A 24,074-nucleotide genomic window follows, 5' to 3' on the forward strand; every position below is an offset into this window, starting at 1 on the left:
GCATTTTAGAATATATTTACTATTATCATCTTTATTCTGAGTGAAAACACCGAACAAAAATATCACGACAACACTGTATTCTTGCACATGAATGCATTTACATTTAGTCATTTAGCGACGTTTGAGTTCTGGTGTTCACTGCGCATGCGTCGAGACACCGTGCGTGCGCGTTCTAGAGGCTGCCCGCGCGTGCGTGATAAAGGCTGAGACGTGCGCGGGCCCGGCGGCAGTGCTCGACTGGAGTTCCGAGGCGTGTTTTTGTGTAGTTTTGTGTGTTTTGTGTAGTTTGTGTTGGTCATCAGCAAAGAAGCGGCTTAGATGTAGAAGCGGCGCAGGATGGCGGGTGTGTAGAGCTGCACACACACACACAGACACACACACACACACACTCGCGCTCTCTCTGACTGTGGTGTGTTTTCAGATCTCTCTCTGCTGCAGGACTCGCAGGAGGACACGGACGGATGTGAGTTATCTTCAGGTGTAGTGTGTGTGTGTGTGTGTGTGTGTGTGTGTGTGTGTGTGTGTGTGTGTGTGTGTGTGTGTGTGTGTGTGTGTGTGTGAGAGAGAGAGAGAGAGAGTGTGTGTGTGTGTGAGTGTGTGTGTGAGAGAGAGAGTGTGTGTGTGAGAGAGAGAGAGAGAGAGGGTGTGTGTGTGTGTTGATGAGAGAGAGAGTGTGTGTGTGTGTGTGTGTGAGAGAGAGAGAGTGTGTGTGTGTGAGAGAGAGAAAGAGAGAGTGTGTGTGTGTAAGAGAGAGTGTGTGTGTGTGTGTGTGTGAGTGTGTGTGTGTGTGTGTGTGTGTGTGTGTGTGTGTGTGTGAGAGAGAGAGAGAGAGAGAGTGTGTATGTATGAGAGTGTGTGTTCTGTGTCTGGGTGTGTGTGTGTGTGAGAGAGAGAGAGAGAGAGAGAGTGAGTGTGTATGTATGAGAGTGTGTGTGTGTGTGTGTGTGTGTGTGTTCTGTGTCTGGGTGTGTGTGTGTGTGTGTGTGAGAGTGAGTGTGTGTGCGCGTGTGTGTGTGCGCGTGTGAGTGAGAGAGTGTGTGTGTGTGTGTGTGAGAGAGTGAGTGTTGTGTGTGTGTGTGTGTGTGTGTGTGTGTGAGAGAGTGAGTGTTCTGTGTGTGTGTGTGTGTTCTGTGTGTGTGAGAGAGTGAGTGTTCTCTGTGTGTGTGTGTGTGTGTGTGTGTGTGTGAGAGAGTGAGTGTTCTGTGTGTGTGTGTGTGTGTGTGTGTGTGTGTGAGAGAGTGAGTGTTCTCTGTGTGTGTGTGTGTTCTGTGTCTGGGTGGGTTCTGTGTCTGGGTGTGACTCTGTTATTGTGTTCAGTGCTGGACTTCGTGTCTCAGGATGAGATGTTGACTCCTCTGGGTCGACTGGACAAGTACATCAGCAGCGAGAACATCTTCAACAGGTGAGCGCCGCTCTGACACACAGAGCCCTGTTCATTTAGGATGCTGTATCCCACAATGCAGTGCACCTGACCGCTGTTTCACTGTGTTGGGTGTGTTCAGGCAGATGGTGGCCCGCAGTCTTCTGGACACGCTCCGGGCGGTCAGCGAGGATGAGCGCGACTGTGTGTCTGTGCTGGAGCAGATCGACAGACTCGCAGACGACTCGGGTACTGAACCGATTCACCGATTCACCGATTCACTGATTCACCGATTCACTGAGTCACTGATTCACCGATTCACTGAGTCACTGATTCACCGATTCACTGATTCACCGAGTCACTTATTCACCGAGTCACCGATTCACAGAGTCACCAATTCACTGATTCACTGAGTCACTGGTTCACTGAGTCACTGATTCACCGAGTCACTGATTCACTGATTCACCGAGTCACTGATTCACTGATTCACCGTCCAGTCAGAGGCTGTTTCTCAACTCCAAGAACGCAAAGAATGGACTTGTGTCCTCGTGGTCAGGCTACTCAGAAGGACACGAGAACACAGAACACATCTTTGTGAGAATTGTGATGTGCTGGAATTTATGCAAAATTCAAATGCATGCTTATTTAAATAGAAAATGAGTCATTTTCATATTTAAACATTATTTCAGAACACGTGTAATACAGATCCATCTTTAATTTGGTGGTTCATGAAGCTTTTCTGTTCGATCGTTTCTTATCTTCATGTATTATCACACATTTATATCTCAGCATCGCTCATGTGCTGTATATCCAGCCTTGTTTTGTTTGTCCGGCTGTGCTTTCTGAATAATGGTTTGTAGTTTTGACGGCATGCTGTTTGTCCGTCAGAGCCGACGGTTCGAGCGGAGCTCATGGAGCAGATCCCACACATCGCTATCTTCTGTCAGGAGAACAGACCTTCCATTCCCTTCGCTTTCTCCAAGTACCTGCTTCCCATCGTGGTGCGATACCTGTCCGACCAGAACAACCTGGTAGGTGTGCGCTCCGTGTGCTGCTGCGGCTCCTCGGCAGCGCTGCTAAGAGACCTGCTGCTGTTCCCGTCAGGTGCGTAAGACGAGTCAGGCGGCGCTGCTGGTGCTGCTGGAGCAGGAGCTGATGGAGCGAGGAGACGTGGAGAGCCTGGTGTGTCCAGTGCTGGTGGATCTGACCGCTCCCGACAGCAGCGACGACGTCAAGACCGAAGCCATGGCGGTGAGTCCGTGCTGCTGCAGCTGCTTCCACACGCACCACAGGAGGGAAACTTTACCATTAAGCCTTACATTTCTGGACAGTGATCTGATCTTCAGATTAAATTTCTTGTCTGTTTTCTGTGTGAATCTCTGTTAAAGTGTAATTTATTTCTGTGATGTGCAGCTGTATTTTCAGCATCATTACTCCAGTCTTCAGTGTCACATGATCTTCAGAAATCATTCTAATATGATGATTTGCTGCTCAAGAAACATTTCTGATTATTATCAATGTTGAAAACATAAACATTTTTGTAGAAACTTAATAAAAAAAAAAAAGTAATTTAATCAAGGACGCATTAAATTGATCAAAAGTGACAGTAAAGACATTATAATGTTACAAAAGATTTCTATTTCAGATAAATGCTGTTCTTTTGAACTTTGTGTTCATCTGTGAATCCTGAAAAATAAAATGCATCACAGTTTCCACAAAAATATTAACGTATTCAACATTGATAATAATCAGAAATGTTTCTTGAGCAGCAAATCATCATATTAGAATGATTTCTGAAGATCATGTGACACTGAAGACTGGAGTAATGATGCTGAAAATACAGCTGCACATCATAGAAATAAATTACACTTTAACAGAGATTCACACAGAAAACAGCTGATTTACATTCTAATAATATTTCACTGTTTTTGCTGTATTTCTGATCAAATAAACGATGCTGAAAGGGTTAACGTGCAGTGTGTGTGTGGGACAGAAACACACTCTCATCGGGTCATAAAGAGTGTTTGTTTGTGCTGGTTTAATCTCAGATCATTTGTAAAGTGGCTCCGATGGTGGGGAGGGACGTCACCGAGCGGCTCTTCCTGCCGCGCTTCTGCGAGATGTGCTGCGACAGCAGGATGTTCCACGTGCGCAAGGTGCGTGAATCTGATTGGCTCAGCAGGACGACGGCTGAATCTGATTCGCCGGTGCTCGTGTTCGGTCCTCGGCGCTCATCAGACGTGTGTTTGTGTCCGACAGGTGTGTGCGGCGAACTTCGGGGACATGTGCGGCGTGGTCGGAGGAGAGGCGACGGAGGAGCTGCTGGTAGGGTCAGCACCGGGAGACGCGGGGCAAGCTGTCACGCAGCTTAACAAGTGCTTGGTTTCTCTAGCGGCAAGATATTTTAATTTGCAATATTGATGTATGGTTTTTTGTTTGCTTTTGTATTCCATGGTAGTTTTTATGCTTCGCTCAGTGTTGTAGGTGTGTAGGAACACTAAGACAGGGCTCATTCACGCGTGACCGCTCGCCCCATCTCCTGTGTGAGAGTCGCTCTGGTCGAGTTCGGCTGGGAACGGCTGGCTCAGGTGATGTGATTGTGTCTCTCTTCCGGTCAGCTGCCGCGGTTCTTCCAGCTGTGCTCTGATAACGTGTGGGGGGTGCGGAAGGCCTGCGCCGAGTGCTTCATGACCGTCTCCTCGGCCTCGTCTCCAGACGTGCGGCGCACCAAACTCTCGTCTCTGTTCATCAGTCTGATCAGCGACCCGTCGCGCTGGGTGCGTCACACACACACACACACACACACACACACACACACACACACACACATACACACACACGCGCTGTACTGCCCCCCCACCACCCCAAATTCCCACACTTTTCTAGATTACATTTTTTTCCGTTCAATTTTTCTGGATTACATTTAAATGCTTAAAGTGTTAGTTATCAGTATATCTAATTAATTTAAATCGATACAAGTTAACAATCATTTAATACAAGTTCAAAAGTGATTACATTTTAATCTAATACTTTTTCATCTTTTTCCAGCTTCCATGTTTTCTGGACTAATTTTTCTCCATTACATTTTAACAGTTAGGTTAAATGTGAATATTCATAAAGCTTTCCAATTTCCAAAAAGTTGAACAAACTACATTTTTAGGGCCCTTTGAAATCTTTTTTACAATTTCTGTTTTATTTTGTTTCTCCATTTTCTGTTTTAATTTTTCTGTGGTCCATTATAATGATTCAATAAAATTTTACTGATCAGTATAATGTTAAATCACTAGGGTTTTTAAAAGATATATATTTTAATAATTAAAGAATTTATTACAATTTTAGGGCTCTATGAAATATGAAAAAAAAAAAATTTTCCAGATTTTTTTTTACTTTATTCAAATATATGATCAAAATAATGTATAAAACTAATAATTGTATTGATCATTTAAAATTTAAACAATTTTTTTTTTTTTAAATAAATTGAATTAAATTAAAACAAGGATAAAAAAAATGTGGTATTACCATTTTATTATTATTTATTATTATTATTTATTTTGTTGGAATGAAGTGTAGTTTTTCGTTTTTCTGTGTTTGAATATAGTTTTCACAAATGAAATGCAAAAGTGTCTTTCAGAGCAGCTCTGGAGATGATTTATCAGTTTATTAAACCAAAATGTGTTGAATTCAGTCAGACTGCACATTATGCAGTAAATGTCATGTTTAGCGGTGTTGTGCTCTCAGGTGCGTCAGGCCGCGTTCCAGTCCCTCGGTCCGTTCATCTCCACCTTCGCGAGCCCCAGCAGTAACGCGAGTCAGTTCTTCAGAGACGAGGAGCGGAGCGGCGCGCAGACACACAGGTGAGACGAGAGCCTGATGATGAGATCTGAGTCACTCACTCACTCACTCACTCACTCACTCACTCACTCACCCACCCACTCACTCACTCACTCACTCACCCACTCACTCACACACTCACTCACTCACTCACCCACCCTCACTCACTCACCCACTCACCCACTCACCCACTCACTCACCCACTCACCCACTCACTCACTCACTCACTCACACACTCACTCACTCACTCACACACTCACACACTCACTCACCCACCCACTCACCCACTCACTCACCCACTCACTCACCCACTCACTCACCCACTAAAACAAACCAACCAACTCACTCATTCACTCACCCACTCACTCATTCACTCACCCACTCACTCACTCACTCACTCACCCACCCACTCACCCACTCACTCACTCACTCACACACTCACCCACCCACTCACCCACTCACTCACTCACTCACACTCACCCACTCACCCACCCACTCACCCACCCACTCACTCACCCACTCACCCACCCACTCACCCACCCACTCACTCACTCACTCACACACTCACCCACCCACTCACCCACTCTCTCACCCACTCACTCACCCACTCACCCACCCACTCACCCACTCACTCACCCACCCACTCACTCACCCACCCACTCACTCATTCACACACTCACCCACCCACTCACTCAATCATTCACTCACCCACTCACCCACTCACTCACTCACTCACTCACTCACTCACTCACTCACTCACTCACACTCACCCACTCACTCACCCACTCACCCACTCACTCACCCACTCACTCACTCACTCACTCACTCACTCACTCAAACACACACTCACTCACTCACACACTCACTCACTCACACACTCACTCACTCACCCCACCACCACTCACCCACTCACTCACCCACTCACTCACCCACCCACTCACTCACTCACTCACACACTCACTCACTCACACACTCACCCACTCACTCACCCACTCACTCACTCACCCACTCACTCACCCACTCACCCACACACTCACTCACACACTCACTCACCCACCCACCCACTCACCCACCCACTCACTCACTCACTCACTCACTCACTCACTCACTCACTCACCCACTCACCCACCCACTCACTCACTCACTCACTCACTCACACACACACTCACTCACACACTCACACACTCACTCACCCACCCACTCACCCACTCACTCACCCACTCACTCACCCACTCACTCACCCACTCACCCATTCACTCACCCACTCACTCACTCATTCACTCACCCACTCACTCATTCACTCACCCACCCACTCACTCACTCACACACTCACTCACACACTCACCCACACACTCACACACACACCCACTCACTCACCCACTCACTCACCCACTCACTCACTCACCCACCCACTCACCCACCCACTCACCCACTCACTCACTCACTCACACACTCACTCACACACTCACTCACCCACACACTCACCCACTCACTCACCCACTCACTCACACACTCACTCACTCACTCACTCACTCACTCACCCAAACCACCCACCCACTCACCCACCCACTCACTCACACACACACACACTCACTCACACACTCACCCACCCACTCACTCACTCACACACTCACTCACACACTCACTCACCCACACACTCACTCACTCACCCACCCACTCACCCACCCACTCACTCACCCACTCACTCATTCACTCACTCATTCACTCACCCACTCACTCACTCACTCACCCACTCATTCACTCACTCACTCACTCACTCACACACTCACACACTCACACACTCACTCACTCACACACTCACTCACCCACACACTCACTCACTCACACACCCACACACTCACTCACCCACTCACCCACTCACTCACCCACTCACCCACTCACTCACCCACTCACTCACTCACACACTCACACACTCACTCACTCACTCACTCTCACACTCACTCACTCACACACTCACTCACTCACACACACACACACTCACTCACCCACTCACCCACTCACTCACCCACTCACTCACCCACTCACACACTCACACACTCACTCACTCACTCACTCACACACTCACTCACTCACACACTCACTCACTCACTCACACACTCACACACTCACTCACTCACACACTCACTCACTCACTCACACACCCACACACTCACTCACTCACTCACTCACCCACTCACCCACTCACCCACTCACTCACCCACTCACTCACTCACTCACTCACTCACTCACACACACACTCACTCACTCACTCACTCACTCACTCACACACACACTCACTCACTCACACACACACACACTCACTCACCCACTCACTCATTCACTCACCCACTCACTCACTCACCCACCCACTCACTCACCCACTCACTCACTCACTCACACACTCACTCACTCACCCACTCACTCACTCACTCACCCACTCACCCACCCACTCACCCACCCACTCACTCACTCACTCACTCACTCACCCACTCACTCACCCACTCACTCACCCACTCACTCACCCACTCACTCACTCACTCACCCGGGTGTGTTTGACCCGTCCAGCACAGACGCAGAGGCCGTGTGTGCGCAGCAGGAGACCGCGGGCCGCGAGGAGCAGGACGAGGACCGAGCAGCGCAGACGGCCGAGAGTCTGACCGCAGACGACTCCCAGAAGTGCCTTCCTTCATCATCGGAGGAGATCCCGGAGCAGGAGCTCTTCAACTCCTTCCACTTCTGGAGGACGCCCATCCCGCGGATCGACCCGGAGCTGGAGCTGCTGGAGGAGGACAGGCGGCCCTCGGCCCCGGCGCTGGACAGGAAGCACCTGCAGGAGCTGATCGAGAACCTGGAGCCGCACATCGATGACCCCGACGTCAAAGGTGAGCGCTGCTGCCGAGGAGAACACCTGGAGACCTTCATCAAGACAGTTCATTGAGTTCTATATAAAAATGTTAAGAGCTGATTTCATCTAATTGTGTTTCTACTTCAAGTCGTTGCTGAAATATAAACATTTTAAGAGGATTGCATTGAAAACTTGTTTTCATGAAGGATTTATTTCAAACATATACTGAAATAGTTAAAATATGATTGTAATGTACATGTTTATTTAATAATCCACACTCATGTGCGCTGGATCAGATCTGCACTTCTGAGGGTCACTGTGATCTTCAGGAGCTGGACGCCGGAGCGGGATCTCCGTGTCAGCGGAAGGAAATGAGTTCAGGAAGTTGCTGAAACACTGAGCAGAAAAGCAGAAGGAGTGACGCACAGAAACATGTCTTGAGTGTGTTTGCTTCACATCTGAAGATTCTTCAGAACTGTCCACAGCTCTCAAACCTTTAACATTTATCATCTCATTACATGATGTGTGATTAAATCATAAATATCTCCTGTGTGAGCCTCTTGTTTACTGAACTGTTGTATGAATCAGTGCTGCAGATATTGTGGAGAAACGGCACTCTTTATATCATATGATATGAATATAAGAGTGCTCACATCACTGCATTCTAATAGACTTCATCACACACACACACACACACACACACACACAGTCGTCCTGCTTCATGATCGTCAGCGTCAGTGTGAGATGACCGTCAGCTCTGGACGGGGGAGCTGTGCTAATCGTTATTATTTCAGATGTAATCACACCTAATTAATGTGTTAACTGGACAGTCCTAATACTGGACGGTGTTTAATATGAGTGTGTTCTGTGTCCAGCACAAGTGGACGTCCTGACTGCTGCTCTGAGAGCCACGGCGCTGGACTCTGGACTGGAAGACGCTTTCATGGAGCCTCGAGCCGCTCGATCAAACCCTTTCAGCTCCCAGCAGCCCTCAGAACACCTGCCAGCCGACACACAGGTGAACACACACACACACACTCTCACACACACACACACACACTCTCACTCCTGAACTCCTGTCAGCCGACACACAGGTGAACACACACACACACACACACACCTGAGCTCCTGTCAGCTGACACACAGGTACACACACACAATCACGAACACACACACCCTCACTCACTCACACACACACATACACACACACACACACACACACACTCACTCCGGAACTCCTGTTAGCCAACATACTATGGAAGTCAGTGGTTATCAAGCTTCTTCAGAATATCTTCTGTGTTTTTGGTTTCGGGTGAACTGTTCCTGTAATGTTCTTTTTATTGTTTGGTCATTAAGTTTCCTAAAGGTTGTGTCGTTAGACTAGCTTCATGGTTGTTACTAGTCTCTTCGCACAGATGTTTTAACATCATTAAGTGTAGAAGACTCAGTGACTCTGAATCTGGCTGAGCTGAATGGTTTCATGCGTGTTGTGTTTCAGAGGCGTGTGACGCGTGACGACGATGATTCTGACGCAAGCGACTGCTGCCTGCATCCTGAAGACGAGAGGAAGTCCAAACAGCAGGTCAGTGCCACATCACTGTCTCAATCCCATCATGCACTGCTCTGGCCGACTCTGTCCCATCATGCAATGCTCTGACCAACTCTGTCCCATCATGCACTGCTCTGACAGACTCTGTCCCATCATGCACTGCTCTGACAGACTCTATACTATCATGCTCTGCTCACTGTCTCTGGCCCATCATGCATTGCTCTGACCGACTCTGTCCCATCATGCACTGCTCTGACAGACTCTGTCCCATCATGCACTGCTCTGACAGACTCTGTCCCATCATGCACTGCTCTGACAGACTCTGTCCCATCATGCACTGCTCTGACCGACTCAGTCCCATCATGCACTGCTCTGACCGACTCTATCCCATCATGCACCGCTCTGACCGACTCTGTCCCATCATGCACTGCTCTGACAGACTCTATCCCATCATGCACTGCTCTGACAGACTCTGTCCCATCATGCTCTGCTCACTGTCTCTGTCCCATCATGCACTGCTCTGACCGACTCTGTCCCATCATGCATGCTCTGACAGACTCTGTCCCATCATGCACTGCTCTGACAGACTCTATCCCATCATGCTCTGCTCACTGTCTCTGTCCCATCATGCTCTGCTCACTGTCTCTGTCCCATCATGCACTGCTCTGACAGACTCTATCCCATCATGCTCTGCTCACTGTCTCTGTCCCATCATGCTCTGCTCACTGTCTCTGTCCCATCATGCACTGCTCTGACAGACTCTGGCCCATCATGCACTGCTCTGACAGACTCTGGCCCATCATGCACTGCTCACTGTCTCTGTCCCATCATGCACTGCTCTGACAGACTCTGCCCATCATGCACTGCTCTGACAGACTCTGGCCCATCATGCTCTGCTCACTGTCTCTGTCCCATCATGCACTGCTCGACAGACTCTATCCTATCATGCACTGCTCTGACAGACTCTATCCTATCATGCACTGCTCTGACAGACTCTATCCCATCATGCACTGCTCTGACAGACTCTATCCCATCATGCACTGCTCACTGTCTCTGTCCCATCATGCACTGATCTGACAGACTCTATCCCATCATGCACTGCTCTGACAGACTCTATCCCATCATGCTCTGCTCACTGTCTCTGTCCCATCATGCTCTGCTCACTGTCTCTGTCCCATCATGCTCTGCTCACTGTCTCTGTCCCATCATGCTCTGCTCACTGTCTCTGTCCCATCATGCACTGCTCTGACAGACTCTATCCCATCATGCACTGCTCTGACAGACTCTATCCTATCATGCTCTGCTCACTGTCTCTGTCCCATCATGCTCTGCTCACTGTCTCTGTCCCATCATGCACTGCTCTGACAGACTCTATCCCATCATGCACTGCTCTGACGGACTCTATCCCATCATGCACTGCTCTGACAGACTCTGTCCCATCATGCACTGATCTGACAGACTCTATCCCATCATGCACTGCTCACTGTCTCTGTCCCATCATGCACTGCTCACTGTCTCTGTCCCATCATGCACTGCTCTGACTGACTCTATCCCATCATGCACCGCTCTGACCGACTCTGTCCCATCATGCACTGCTCACTGTCTCTGTCCCATCATGCTCTGCTCACTGTCTCTGTCCCATCATGCACTGCTCTGACAGACTCTATCCCATCATGCACTGCTCTGACAGACTCTATCCTATCATGCACTGCTCTGACAGACTCTATCCCATCATGCACTGCTCTGACAGACTCTATCCTATCATGCTCTGCTCACTGTCTCTGTCCCATCATGCACTGCTCTGACAGACTCTATCCTATCATGCACTGCTCTGACAGACTCTATCCCATCATGCTCTGCTCACTGTCTCTGTCCCATCATGCTCTGCTCACTGTCTCTGTCCCCATCATGCTCTGCTCACTGTCTCTGTCCCATCATGCTCTGCTCACTGTCTCTGTCCCATCATGCACTGCTCTGACAGACTCTATCCCATCATGCACTGCTCTGACAGACTCTATCCTATCATGCTCTGCTCACTGTCTCTGTCCCATCATGCCTCTGCTCACTGTCTCTGTCCCATCATGCACTGCTCTGACAGACTCTATCCCATCATGCACTGCTCTGACAGACTCTATCCTATCATGCTCTGCTCACTGTCTCTGTCCCATCATGCTCTGCTCACTGTCTCTGTCCCATCATGCACTGCTCTGACAGACTCTATCCCATCATGCACTGCTCTGACAGACTCTATCCCATCATGCTCTGCTCACTGTCTCTGTCCCATCATGCTCTGCTCACTGTCTCTGTCCCATCATGCACTGCTCTGACAGACTCTATCCCATAATGCACTGCTCTGACAGACTCTGTCCCATCATGCACTGCTCTGACCGACTCTGTCTCATCATGCACTGCTCTGACCGACGCTATCCCATCATGCACTGCTCTAACGACTCTGTCCCATGATGCTGTGCTGCAGGATGTGGTTCCCCAGGCGCTGCTGGAGCAGTATCTGTCGATGACTGACCCGTCTCGCGCTCAGACGGTGGATATGGAGATCGCCAGGCACTGTGCCTTCAGTCTGCCGGGTGTAGCACTGACCCTGGGACGACAGAACTGGCACTGCCTGCGCGACACGTACGAGACGCTGGCCTCCGACATGCAGGTGTGTGTGTGTTTGTGTGTGTGTGTGTGTGTGTGTGTAACATACTGGTAAAATAATGTGTAGACTGAATGCACTGTAAGTCACTTTGGATAAAAGCGTTTGCTAAATGCATAAATGTAAATGAAATGTAAGTGTGTGTCTCTCTCTGTGTGTGTGTGTGTGTGTGTCAGTGGAAGGTGCGGCGGACGCTGGCGTTCTCCATCCATGAGCTGGCTCTGATTCTGGGAGATCAGCTGACCGCTGCTCATCTGGTGCCCATCTTCAACAGCTTCCTGAAGGACCTGGACGAGGTGCGCATCGGCGTCCTCAAGCACCTCTACGACTTCCTCAAGGTCTCTGCACATTACAGAATCACTGATAGCTCTGTCTGTGTCTCTCATTCTCTTGGCCTTTTTTCTCTTTTATTTGTCTTTATTTAGAGACAGACAGTCAGTCTTGTTTCTGGAGGAGGATGATGATGATGGTGTGTGTGTGTGTGTGTGTGTGTGTTGGTCTTGCAGCTGCTGCATCAGGACACTCGGAGGAAGTATCTGTATCAGCTGCAGGAGTTTCTGGTGACAGATAACAGTCGTAACTGGAGGTTTCGCTCAGAGCTGGCCGAGTACGATCCTTCACACTGATGTCAGTCCAGTCGGAGAGTGTGTGTGTGTGTTCTGACCTGTGTGTGTGTGTGTCACAGGCAGCTGGTGCTGTTGCTGGAGCTGTACAGTGCTCAGGATGTTCATGATTATCTGCGGCCGCTGGCGCTCTGTCTGTGTACTGACCGGGTGTCGTCTGTGCGCTGGACGTCCTACAGACTGGTACTGACCCCAAACACTCCTCACTCCACCTGCTCACTCACTCGCTTTATTTTCTGTCTGTCTCTTTCCTTTTCCTTAATATTTCTTTTCTTTATTTTTCCTCCTTTTTTAGTTTTTGTTTTTACTTTTTGCACTTATTTTTATTCATTCATTCATTCATTTTCTTTTTATAATTCATGATTTTATAATTTTCATAATTTTATTTACTTTTTTTCTTTTTTCTTGTTTCACTAATTATATATTTAATTTTAATTTACTACACATTTTTTCTTTTATTTTAATCTTTTTTCTTTTTTTGTCTTTTCTTATGATGTATTATTTTACTATTTTCCCTTTTGTTTTTCTTTCATATTTTTATTTTCTTTAATTCTTATTCTTTAATTTTTCTTTGTTAATGATTTTTCTTTATTTTTTGTTCATTGTTTTTTTTTTCTTTTTTTTTTTTGTTTATTAATAAAACATTTCCCCTTTTTTATGTCCTTTAATTTTTTTATGCTGCTCCTTTTTCTTTCTTTCATTCATAAAATCCTCCATGAATCGTTCCATCGAGTCGTTCTCTGTGAGTCGCTCACTGGCGGTGTCTGATGTGTGTTCCAGGTGAGTGACATCATCAGGAAGCTGTCGTCGTGTTCGTCTCTGCTGGTGAGTTTTCTGGGAGAGCTGGTGGAGAAGTTCTGTCACTCTCAGAAGTGGTCGGGTCGTCAGGCGTTTGCCTTCGTCTGTCAGGTGAGCCCTGCTCTTCATCATCATCCTCATCCTCGGTGTGGTGCTGCTCCTGACGTGTCGTCTCTGCTCAGTTGTCCATAGAGGAGGAGTGTCTGTCTCTGGACCAGTTCTCGGAGCATCTTCTTCCTCCTCTTCTTCAGCTGGCGTCTGATCCGGTTCCTAACGTCCGTGTGCTGCTGGCCAAAACCCTGCGGCAGACGCTGCTGGAGCGAGGTGCGTCCGCCTCCGTGCCACGCTGTCTCTGCTCCTTCAGATTGGTTTTCTGTTTTTTTGTTGTTGTTTGTTTAACTCTAACTTTTTCTCTTATTTCTTGTCTAATTTTATAATCCTTCATTTTTCCTTTCAAAATATTTTTTACCCCCCCTTCTTTATTCTATTTTACTATTTTAACCCCCCCTTTTTTGTCTTTCTCTCTCCCGTGTGTGTGTTTGTATGCATGTTGTGTGTATGATATTGAATGTGTGTGTGTGTGTGTGTGTATATGCATGTTGTGTGTGTGTGTGTGTGTGTTTATGAACACGGCGACAATATACATATATATGTGTGTGTATGTGTATGTGTGTGTGTGTGTATATGCATATGCATATACTTATACTATAATACTTTTAGTGTGTGTGTATATGCATGTGTATGCATGTTGTGTGTGTGTGTGTATATGCATGTTGTGTGTGTGTGTGTGTGTGTATATGCATGTTGTGTGTGTATATGCATGGTGTGTGTGTATGCATGTTATGCATGTGTGTGTGTGTGTGTGTGTGTGTGTATATGCATGTTGTGTGTATATGCATGTTGTGTGTGTGTGTGTGTGTGTGTGTGTGTGTGTATATGCGTGTGTGTGTGTATATGCATGTTGTGTGTGTGTATGTGCATGCATGTTGTGTGTGTGTGTCTGTGATGCTGTGTTTGCTCTGGCTCATGGTGTGTTCTCTCTCTCTCTCTCTCTCTCTCTCTCTCTCTCTCTCTCTCTCTCTCTCTCTCTCTCTCTCTCTCTCTCTCTCTCTCTCTCTCTCTCTCTCTCTCTCTCTCTCTCTCTCTCGCTCTCTCTCTCTCTCTCTCTCTCTCTCTCTCCTCTCTCTCTCTCTCTCTCTCTCTCTCTCTCTCTCTCTCTCTCTCTCTCTCTCTCTCTCTCTCTCTCTCTCTCTCTCTCTCTAGAGTATTTTCTGAGCTCAGTGAACTGCCAGCAGGTAGCGCTGGAGCACACACTCGTCGCTCTGCAGACAGATGTGGATAAAGACGTCAAATACTTTGCCAGCATTCACCCCGGCAGCACGCGTCTGAACGAGGACGCCATGAGCACCACGTCCTCCACGTACTGACCCAGAATGCACCTCTCTACAGGGCTGGGGTTTGGGTTTGTTGCGTTCTCTTTTATTTCGCCACAGAAGCCTTAAACGTGTCTTCCTCCTTCAGAGAACACTTGACCAGCTGCGGACTCTGTCCTCGAGGGCCGAGCCTCGCTCTTTTAGTCTGAGTGCAGCACATTGTTGCGCTGATGGACGTCTGCTTGCGCCAGTGTTTTTAACGGATGTGACGAGCTCCGCTGACTCCAGTGTTTTAATGACTCTGTACATACTGTTTCTGACCATGAAGAGCGCTGATGTTCGTCTCTTAATCTGTCCCAATAAACTTTCACACAGAATCACCGCGTCACACCTTTCTTTCTTTCTCACCTCAATACTTTGATTTAATGTTCGTTACACTGCTCTCATTAATTAACATTAAAGCCTTAACTAACAATGTGTTTCTCAGCATTCATTCACATTAACTCACTTTTGATTTTAATAATGTATTAATGTTGAGATTATCATTAATATCAGTACTGTAGAAGTATCGATCATTAGTTCTTGTTAGCTAATAAAACCTTGGAAAGTATTAATGCATGATCGTTAATTCTACAGAATTTATTAGCATTTTTTTAATGTTTATATACTTTAACGTCTTGACAAAAATATTCATTCTGTTGATTAATCATGAGAATCTGAGCAAAAACATTTCTAAAGTTTCTTGTTTTTTAACCCTTTACTAACCGTCTTTCATAACTGGACTGATGAATATAACAACTGGACAAAATGTTACAAAATATCATGTTAGTTTCTACTTTAAATATTTAAAATCTAAAGTTGTAGAAAAGAACTAATGCATTATGAGCAAACATGAATTGAGCAAAATTGTATTTTTAAATTAAAATGAATCTCAGATGAGATTTGACACCTGATGCAGTAAGAGGTTTGTGTTTCAGTAATCTGAAGTGACTCTGGTTTGAGTTTCCACCGAGTCTCTTATGTTCCTGTTTATGTCTGTGAAGCAATCTGTATTGTTTAACATGCTAAAGAAATAATTGTGACTTCAAATGCAGATCAAATAAACATTCATCTGTGGGGTTTTTTTTTATGTTTCTATTGTTTTCATTTTATAATTGTAATTTTTATGATTTAATCATTTGCTTTTCAACTCATAAACCCCAGTTTGGGAAACCATGATCTGGATTAATAAAGAGAAATTATTTCATGAAAGCATTTGCATTACTGCGTGTTCAGCATTGATCTGTTACTGTAAAGTGTTTTCCTTTTTATTTTGGTTTTCTCATCAACACAAAAACAACTACAGTGTAAAATACAATCTGATGAACGATCCTTCACTAGTAAAGATCTCAAAGACGAGCATGAGAGCAAGTGTGATGTGTGTTTGTGATCTCAGGGAAGAGTCTGGACTCAATGAGCTCTTTGTGTTTCTGTCTTTGTCTCGTGAAAGTGGAGCGACCGCATGAAGAACCCCGTGTGCTGAAGAAGCCATGCGTTCATGAAACCAAACACTCATTACTGAATATTCAGCTCAAACCATGCTTCACTGAACAGATTTTATTCTTTATTTACATAAATTTTACTGAAGACAAACTAATGATTTAACTCTACATGAACTCAGCCGGTCTTGATAAAGACCTGGACTCATAATAAAAGCTGAATATGAACAACATGCATTCTCAGATGTGCGTCTACTCTATCAAGATCTCAATGTGTTTGGCTACAAGAATAAAAACAGCATATATACACGCTCCGTGAGGCTTGACCGGAGCTCTAGAGCAGCGGTGATGGACGTGGCGTGAGGTCAGAACAAACAGTTCATGCACTTGACGGCTTTGCTGCCGTAGTCGAGGCACTCGGGTCCGATGCACTCGCAGCAGGCGTTGTGGAACCAGCGGTACTTCGATCCACCCATCGACTCACAGTACTGCTTACACTGACGGATCGACACGCAGTCGTCGAAGTACACCACCGTACACAGCTTATCTGCACACACACACACACACACACACACACACACACACACACACACACACACACATTAACCCTCGAGACCTCTGACAGAGCAAACATGGATCTCATCAGAGGAGATAAAACCCTCACTTCTCAAAGACTTCAGCTCAAAAACACTGACACCGAACGCATCCCAAACAAAACCAGGCAGAAAACATTAAAAACTCAAGGCTGAAACAGGAAACTGGGAAGAAAAAAAAGGTTTAGAAGATTAACTTTTTTTTTTTTTGCATCATGTCAGCAATCAGTTTTTTTTACGCTGAGAAATGGAGCAAGGTTTTTAATAAAAGTAAATCTAAAGCCTCACTTCATGAAAAAGAAAAAAAGAATAAATCAATGGAATAAAAAGTCTTGGACGTGTAAGAACCGCTCGAATCTGGCATAACGGAGGATCTTCTGGAGATTCTATGATAACATTTAAAATCAATGTTTATCAGTTGTTTAGAGTCCACACTTTAGGTCTATTAATAACTATAAACAACTAACTTCTGTTAATAAAATATTACACTACTGCTCAAAGGCTTTGGATAATTACCATTTTTTTTTGTTTTTTAAAAAGTCTAAGGTTGCATTCATTTGATCAAAAATACAGTAAAAAAAAAAAAGTATTATAATTTAAATCAGCTGTTTTCTGTGTGAATCTCTGTTAAAGTGTAATGTATTTCTGTGATGTGCAGCTGTATTTTCAGCATTCATTACTCCAGTCTTCAGTGTCACATGATCTTCAGAAATCATTCTAATATGATGATTTGCTGCTCAAGAAACATTTCTGATTATTATCAGTGTTGAAAGCAGTTGTGCTGCACAAAAATTTTGGTGTAAGTAAATTAATACTTTTTTTAATCACAGATTCATTAAACTAATCAAAAAGTTAAGACACTGAATGTAAAGACATTTATAATGTAACAAAAGATTTCTATCTGAAATAAATGCTGTTCTTTTAAACTTTCTATTCATCTGTGAATCCTGAAAAATAAAATGCATCACAGTTTCCACTGTGTTCAACATTGATAATAATCAGAAATGTTTCTTGAGCAGCAAATCATCATATTAGAATGATTTCTGAAGATCATGTGACACTGAAGACTGGAGTAATGATGCTGAAAATACAGCTGCACATCACAGAAATAAATTACACTTTAACAGAGATTCACACAGAAAACAGCTGTTTTAAACTGTAATAATATTTCACTGTTTTACTGTATTTATGATCAAATAAGTGCAGCCTTGCTGAGCAGAAGAGACTCTTTTCTCATCATAATTACTCCAGAGTTTGAGCTCTACTGTAAGTGTCAGACTGGTTTCTGGTGTAAATGAAGGCTGGATTAGTGCTGAAGTGACGGCTGTGTTTCCGGACACCTGCTCTCCGCTGGACGTCTCATTAGCGTCTCGGCTCGGGGTCAAGAGGTCATGTCCTAACAAGTGAAACTCAAGCTAACGAGGCTGCGAGCGCTGAAGCGCGAGGCGTGTGGTGCTCCTCACCTTGCGTGTCGTAGCTGGCGTGGATGCTGTTCCCGGGCAGAGAGACGTTGTGATGCGTGTCCTCCAGCGTCTCCAGGAAGGACACCAGGTTCTGGTGATAGGACAGCTCTTCAGCCACAGGGAAGGACACCACCATCATGTTGATGGGTGCGTCTCCGTCGGTCAGCGCTCTGAAGAGCGAGGGGATCGGCCGCTGCAGCTCCTCCACTGTGCTCTTGGCCGTCGCCGGCGTGTCGCTCAGGTTCTTCGGGTTACACATGCCAAAACAACAGGAATCACACAAATGCTCCTTAACTCTGTTGATCTCATCTGATGAGATTCGACCGAATGTGTTGAATTTATTTATGCAGATGAGTTTGACCTCTGACATTAATACCAGGGTGTGTTTCTCCTCGGTTTCTGTATTCTGCTGTGTCTCGTTGCTCTTTATTGTCATTCAGTGCATCAGTGATGTGTCTCAGCGCGGCGGATGAAGGCTGATCTTGTTCTGTGATGTGTGTGATGTGTGTGTGTGTGTGTGATGTCTGCTGTTCTTACCCACACAGTCGCAGCACTCCTCCCACAGAGAACCCAAACACATCAGACACTCCTTACAGCACGAGCAGTTCCCATCCGACGGCCGGCACTGACACAGCTCCTGATCAACAACATCATCATCATCACCACAACACAAACACAGACAAACACGTTCACACTAACAGACAGAAATATTCCTCAATCCTGAAACACAAAACTGATCCAGCAACACAAAACAGCATTTAACATTTAATGTCTTTGCACACAAGAAAAACTTTAATAATACTGCAAATAAGGTAAAGAAATAGAAGTTTACACATGGCTCTGCTTTTCAAACTAGAATAATGAATTCACGGCACTGATACATGAATGAGAAAATAAAAAAATATTATTATTATATTATTATTATTTATATTATATTATGAGCTTCAGTGCCTTAAAAATGCACACAAACTCTAATATATAATCAATCAATCAATCAATCAAGGTAGAGAAATACACAGAGACAAAAATAGCATGCACAGATATTATCCAGATATGAGCAGGCATTGTGATCAATTTGATATCTTGACATATTGCACATGTGAAGATCCTGCAGCATCTGCTGCTGCTGAGTCACTGAACCTCAGCTTCGAGCTTCTGTGTGCTTGTTTGGGATCCTTCAAAACCAACATAAAACCCAAGATCTGAGGAGAAAGAAACACGCTTACCTGAATGAGACACTTGCTGACGTCACTGGCGCACAGAGCTTTATTACAAGCCAAAGCGAGAGAAAAACTTGACAGAAAAAGAAGAAACACTGATGATGAAGGCTGCATTACGACCCGAACCGAGTTCACCCGACCTACAGGAGCACACGAATGAGAGAGAGACAGACAGAGACCCAGAGAGAGAGAGAGAGACGCAATAAACAAACAGCTCAAACATCAAAGGCGCGCCGCGGCGACATCAAAGACCAACAGCGTGAAAGTATCGAGCGCGTGTTACATTCCACTCACAAACAAACACAGACGCGCGGGAAACTCTCACTCTCTCATTCACTTGGTGCTCGAGCGAAACCATCTGAAGACTCGACGAGAGTCTGAAACTCCAGAAGTTTCTCTCAAACACGAAAACACAAACTCACCGCCAGACTGTGAGAGAGCTGTGAACACGATCCGCTGCAGATCGTTTAAGACATGATCAGATCCGAGCTCAAGAAGACCGGACTAGACTAGACTGAACTACTGCTGCTGCTGAGAGTTACTTACAAACACAGACACACGGGCGCCTTAAAGACACACACACCCTCCTGCTGCCTTACCTGTGTGTGTGTGTGTGTGTGTGTGTGTGTGAGAGAGAGAGAGAGAAATGACCCCAAACAATCTCTGTAAAGACCAGAAAGAGAAATATTCCCCCAGAGCAGCCAAAATAAATAAAAAAATACAGATATATATACCATACACTATGGTCAAAAGTTTTGGATAATTCAAAATGTTTTAATGTTCCTGAAAGTGTCTCTTCTGCTCAGCAAGGCTGCATTTATTTGATCAAAAATACAGCAAAATCTGAAATATTATTATAATGTAAAACAGCTGTTTTCTGTGTGAATCTCTGTTAAAGTGTCATTTATTTCTGTGATGTGCAGCTGTATTTTCAGCATCATTACTCCAGTCTTCAGTGTCACATGATCTTCAGAAATCATTCTAATATGATGATTTACTGCTCAAGACACATTTCTGATTATTATCAATGTTGAAAACAGTTCAGATTTTTGTGGAAACCGTGATGCATTTTATTTAAAATTAATAACAAAAGAACATAAATTAAATAAAAACAGCATTCACTTTAACAATAAAAATTTTGTTACATTGTTTAACATTGTTTCCCCTTACTCTATTAATCTCACACAGAAGGTCAAGATGGAGACTAAATAAAGACATGAAACTTTCTGATGAAGACATTTTCATTTATTGTTTAAGGTCTGATCCAGCCGGTCAGATTTCTGCAAACTCACAGAGATCTGCTTCTCATGATTTCATGTAAAGTCCAGCCGTCTCATGTCCATCTCAAGATGATCATCAACATCTCGTGAGGATGTAATCAGAATTAACGAGACAGACGCATGGCCTTCAGGAAGTTGGTTTTGGGCAGATGTTCCTCCGGAGCCGCTGTGGGACAGAAGAACGGAGGAACGAAGTCTTGAGGATTCTGGACGCCCAGCAGATGATTGTAGAAGCTGCGAGATCAAAGACAGCAGAGAGATGTCAGTGAATGATGATGAAATGTGATGTGTACTGTGTGTGTGAGGAGATGCTGGACCTGAAGGTGATCCATCCGGTCTGAGGAGTGAAGACCATGGCGCTGACCGGCAGACACGTGAACTCAGTGAAGGTCAGCATGTACTGTGCTGAAGAGCAGACACACGGAGACCTCAGAACATTCAGCAGTCAATTCATGCAGCGATTCATGTTAATGTGGCAAAATTCATCAGTTATGAAACTAATTCAGTTCACTGCGTTATTACTCTCACCCTGAATCTCCGGAATCTCTCCGACCCAAGAGTTGGTCAGCAGACCCAGACCAGGAACGGACATGGTTCCCAGAATCACCTGACCCATGAAGACGGCGTCGGCCGGGACCCGTGTGGGGTGGAACGAGGACTCCAGAACCTTCTTCTGACAGGACAGCCGCGAGTAATCGATCTCATACATTACACCCTGCGACGAGACCAGAACAAGCTCAAACACTGATTTCATTCAGAATCATTTCCAGAGAACCTTCAAAAGTAACGTTCCGTAATGTTTGGAACAATGTGATCAAATCTAACATTCACATAACTAAGGAAAACATGAAAAACTAGATGTTTCGAACAATCAGAAATATCATTTTTTTGCTGGGAAGAAACTTTAACATCCATGGAATCTTTGCTTTGGACAAAAGGTTCTTTAAATCAGTAAAATGTTCTTCACACCGAGACATTAATGGTTCTGATTACTGAAAGGTTCTTTGAGGAAGCAAAAATGGTTCTTCTGTGGCATCGCTGTGAAAACACTCTTCAGAAAGCTTTGTTTTTAAGAGTGTAGCTGGTGAACAAAACCCATCTCTGGAAACTTGTTTCTACATTGAAAAAAATAAAATAAAATCCTGCAATTCTGACTTTTTATCTCGCAGTTCTGAGAAAAAGATGTGCATGGATTGTGTGATATAAACTTAATTACTTAATGATATTTAATTTTCTGGTGTGTGTTGTGTACGGACCTGTTGGAAGAGCAGCAGCAGATCCATAGTGATGGACTCGTTGAAGACGTTCATGTAGTTCCTGAAGCGGATCTGCTGAGCGTGAGCATCATAAGAGTACGAGGCCGCAGACGTGATGATTCCATCCGCCGCCGTCTGATGACAAACAACAGATTCACACTCCACTATATCAGTAATCAATCCATAATCAATCCATAATCAATCAATCCACACATAGCAGACTCACCATAGACACGCTGCCCACATACAGAGTAGGAGACTCTACAAATCAAACCAGCACAGTTTAGTGCGTGTGTGAGTGTAAGACAGAGAGAGAGAGAGAGTGTGTGTGTGTGTGTGTGTGTGTGTGTGTGTATGTGTGTGTGTGTGTGTGTGTGTGTGTGTGTGTGTGTGTGTGTGTGAATCACCGCAGGGCCGTGGCTGTGCGCTGATGCAGCAGCTCAGTCCGCTGATGAAGATGAGAATGAAGCTCCTCATGATGAAGATGAGTGTGAGTCTGCGGCTGCTGCTGCTGCTCTTATATACCTGCACACAGGTGAGACTCCCATCATTCCTCCATAAACACAGCAGATAACACACACACGTCAGACATGAGGCGAGGCCTGAAACACATCAATATCAGTCAATCATTTCAGATTTATGACTCTCATTCTAATGAGGAAAATCAAACATTTCATAATCACCAATAATAACACTAACATTAATATATATATTGCTTTTAACAGACAGGGAACCATTAATAGCATTAACAATATGTTTTGCAGTTTTAAGTATAAAAAACAAGATTTTACATGGCCATCACTCGCAAATATTACAAGTACAAATCATATTTGTGTACAAAGTGAACAGATGAATAATTAACTGACTACATCAGATATGAAGTTAGTTAATAATATATACTCAGTTAGTAATATATACTCATACACACACATATGGATTTTTAAAGATTCCCCAGTTTGTAATTTTGTTCTGTAATTCTGTAAAAATATTTTGTAAATGCATTTGATGATTACAGTGAAGTTTCAGAGTCTTAATAGATCTATAGATATGTTTATCAGGTACATTATCACTGTTCTGTATGTTTGGGGAAAACAATTTACACGTTCATCATTTTAGTGCATAACATTATTTGGCAACACTTTACAATAAGGTTCCATTAGTTAATGTACAGTAGCAACTAACTTGCAGAAACAATGAACAGTACATTACAGTATTGATTAATCTTTCTTAATGTTAATGAAAATACAGTTGTTTATTGTTAGTTCATATTAGTTCACAGTGCATTAATGTTAACAAGCACAACTTTTGATTTTAATAATGCATTAGTGCATCATCATCATCATCATCATCAGATCCATCTTCATCTTCATCCGATCATCATCATCATCATCATCTTCATCAGATCCATCATCTTCATCATCATCATTATCATCATCATCATCTTCATCAGATCCATCATCTTCATCATCATCATCATCATCATTATCATCATCTTCATCAGATCCATCACCAAAACTCCATCGGTGACAGAATGGAGAAAAAACCTTGGGAGAAACCAGGCTCAGTCGGGGGCCAGTTCTCCTCTGACCAGACGAAACCAGCAGTTCAATTCCAGGCTGCAGCAAAGTCAGATTGTGCAGAAGAATCATCTGTTTCCTGTGGTCTTGTCCCGGTGGTCGTCTGAGACAAGGTCTTTACAGGGGATCTGTCTCTGGGGCTCTAGTCCTGGTCTCCGCTGTCTTTCAGGGC

The 24,074-nt window shown here is 44.8% G+C and overlaps 3 protein-coding genes across 4 annotated transcripts; 1 reads left to right on the forward strand and 2 right to left on the reverse strand.

The window, feature by feature from the left end:
* Positions 1-183: 183 nt before the first annotated feature.
* Positions 184-15,415, forward strand: ppp4r1 (protein phosphatase 4, regulatory subunit 1). Its single transcript, XM_042714860.1, has 20 exons — positions 184-343; positions 422-463; positions 1,318-1,402; positions 1,503-1,609; positions 2,249-2,391; positions 2,465-2,611; positions 3,409-3,516; positions 3,620-3,685; positions 3,979-4,137; positions 5,099-5,214; positions 7,757-8,073; positions 8,912-9,054; positions 9,535-9,618; positions 12,062-12,247; positions 12,418-12,579; positions 12,748-12,848; positions 12,927-13,047; positions 13,645-13,773; positions 13,845-13,986; positions 14,926-15,415. Exons 1-20 carry the CDS (start codon positions 337-339, stop codon positions 15,087-15,089), a joined length of 2,529 nt encoding a protein of 842 aa, XP_042570794.1. The 5' UTR covers positions 184-336; the 3' UTR covers positions 15,090-15,415.
* Positions 15,416-16,616: 1,201 nt separating this feature from the next.
* twsg1b (twisted gastrulation BMP signaling modulator 1b) lies at positions 16,617-20,379 on the reverse strand. Of its 2 annotated transcripts, none has more exons than XM_019106261.2 (5): positions 20,212-20,379; positions 19,796-19,929; positions 19,107-19,206; positions 18,570-18,830; positions 16,617-17,060 (listed from the first exon to the last, which is right to left on the reverse strand). In XM_019106261.2, exons 2-5 carry the CDS (start codon positions 19,901-19,903, stop codon positions 16,879-16,881), a joined length of 651 nt encoding a protein of 216 aa, XP_018961806.2. In that variant the 5' UTR covers positions 19,904-19,929; positions 20,212-20,379; the 3' UTR covers positions 16,617-16,878. The 2 variants fall into 2 exon arrangements, with proteins under 2 accessions (XP_018961806.2, XP_042570798.1); XM_042714864.1 differs by having other exon boundaries at positions 20,084-20,225.
* Positions 20,380-21,016: 637 nt separating this feature from the next.
* LOC109092097 (ependymin-like) lies at positions 21,017-22,890 on the reverse strand. The gene is made up of 6 exons (XM_019105815.2): positions 22,733-22,890; positions 22,552-22,586; positions 22,326-22,460; positions 21,598-21,784; positions 21,387-21,474; positions 21,017-21,303 (listed from the first exon to the last, which is right to left on the reverse strand). The coding sequence occupies exons 1-6, from the start codon at positions 22,800-22,802 to the stop codon at positions 21,174-21,176; spliced, it is 645 nt and encodes a 214-aa protein (XP_018961360.2). The 5' UTR covers positions 22,803-22,890; the 3' UTR covers positions 21,017-21,173.
* Positions 22,891-24,074: the final 1,184 nt, after the last annotated feature.

Source organism: Cyprinus carpio, chromosome A24 (assembly GCF_018340385.1).
Source record: "Cyprinus carpio isolate SPL01 chromosome A24, ASM1834038v1, whole genome shotgun sequence".
NCBI lineage: Eukaryota > Metazoa > Chordata > Actinopteri > Cypriniformes > Cyprinidae > Cyprinus > Cyprinus carpio.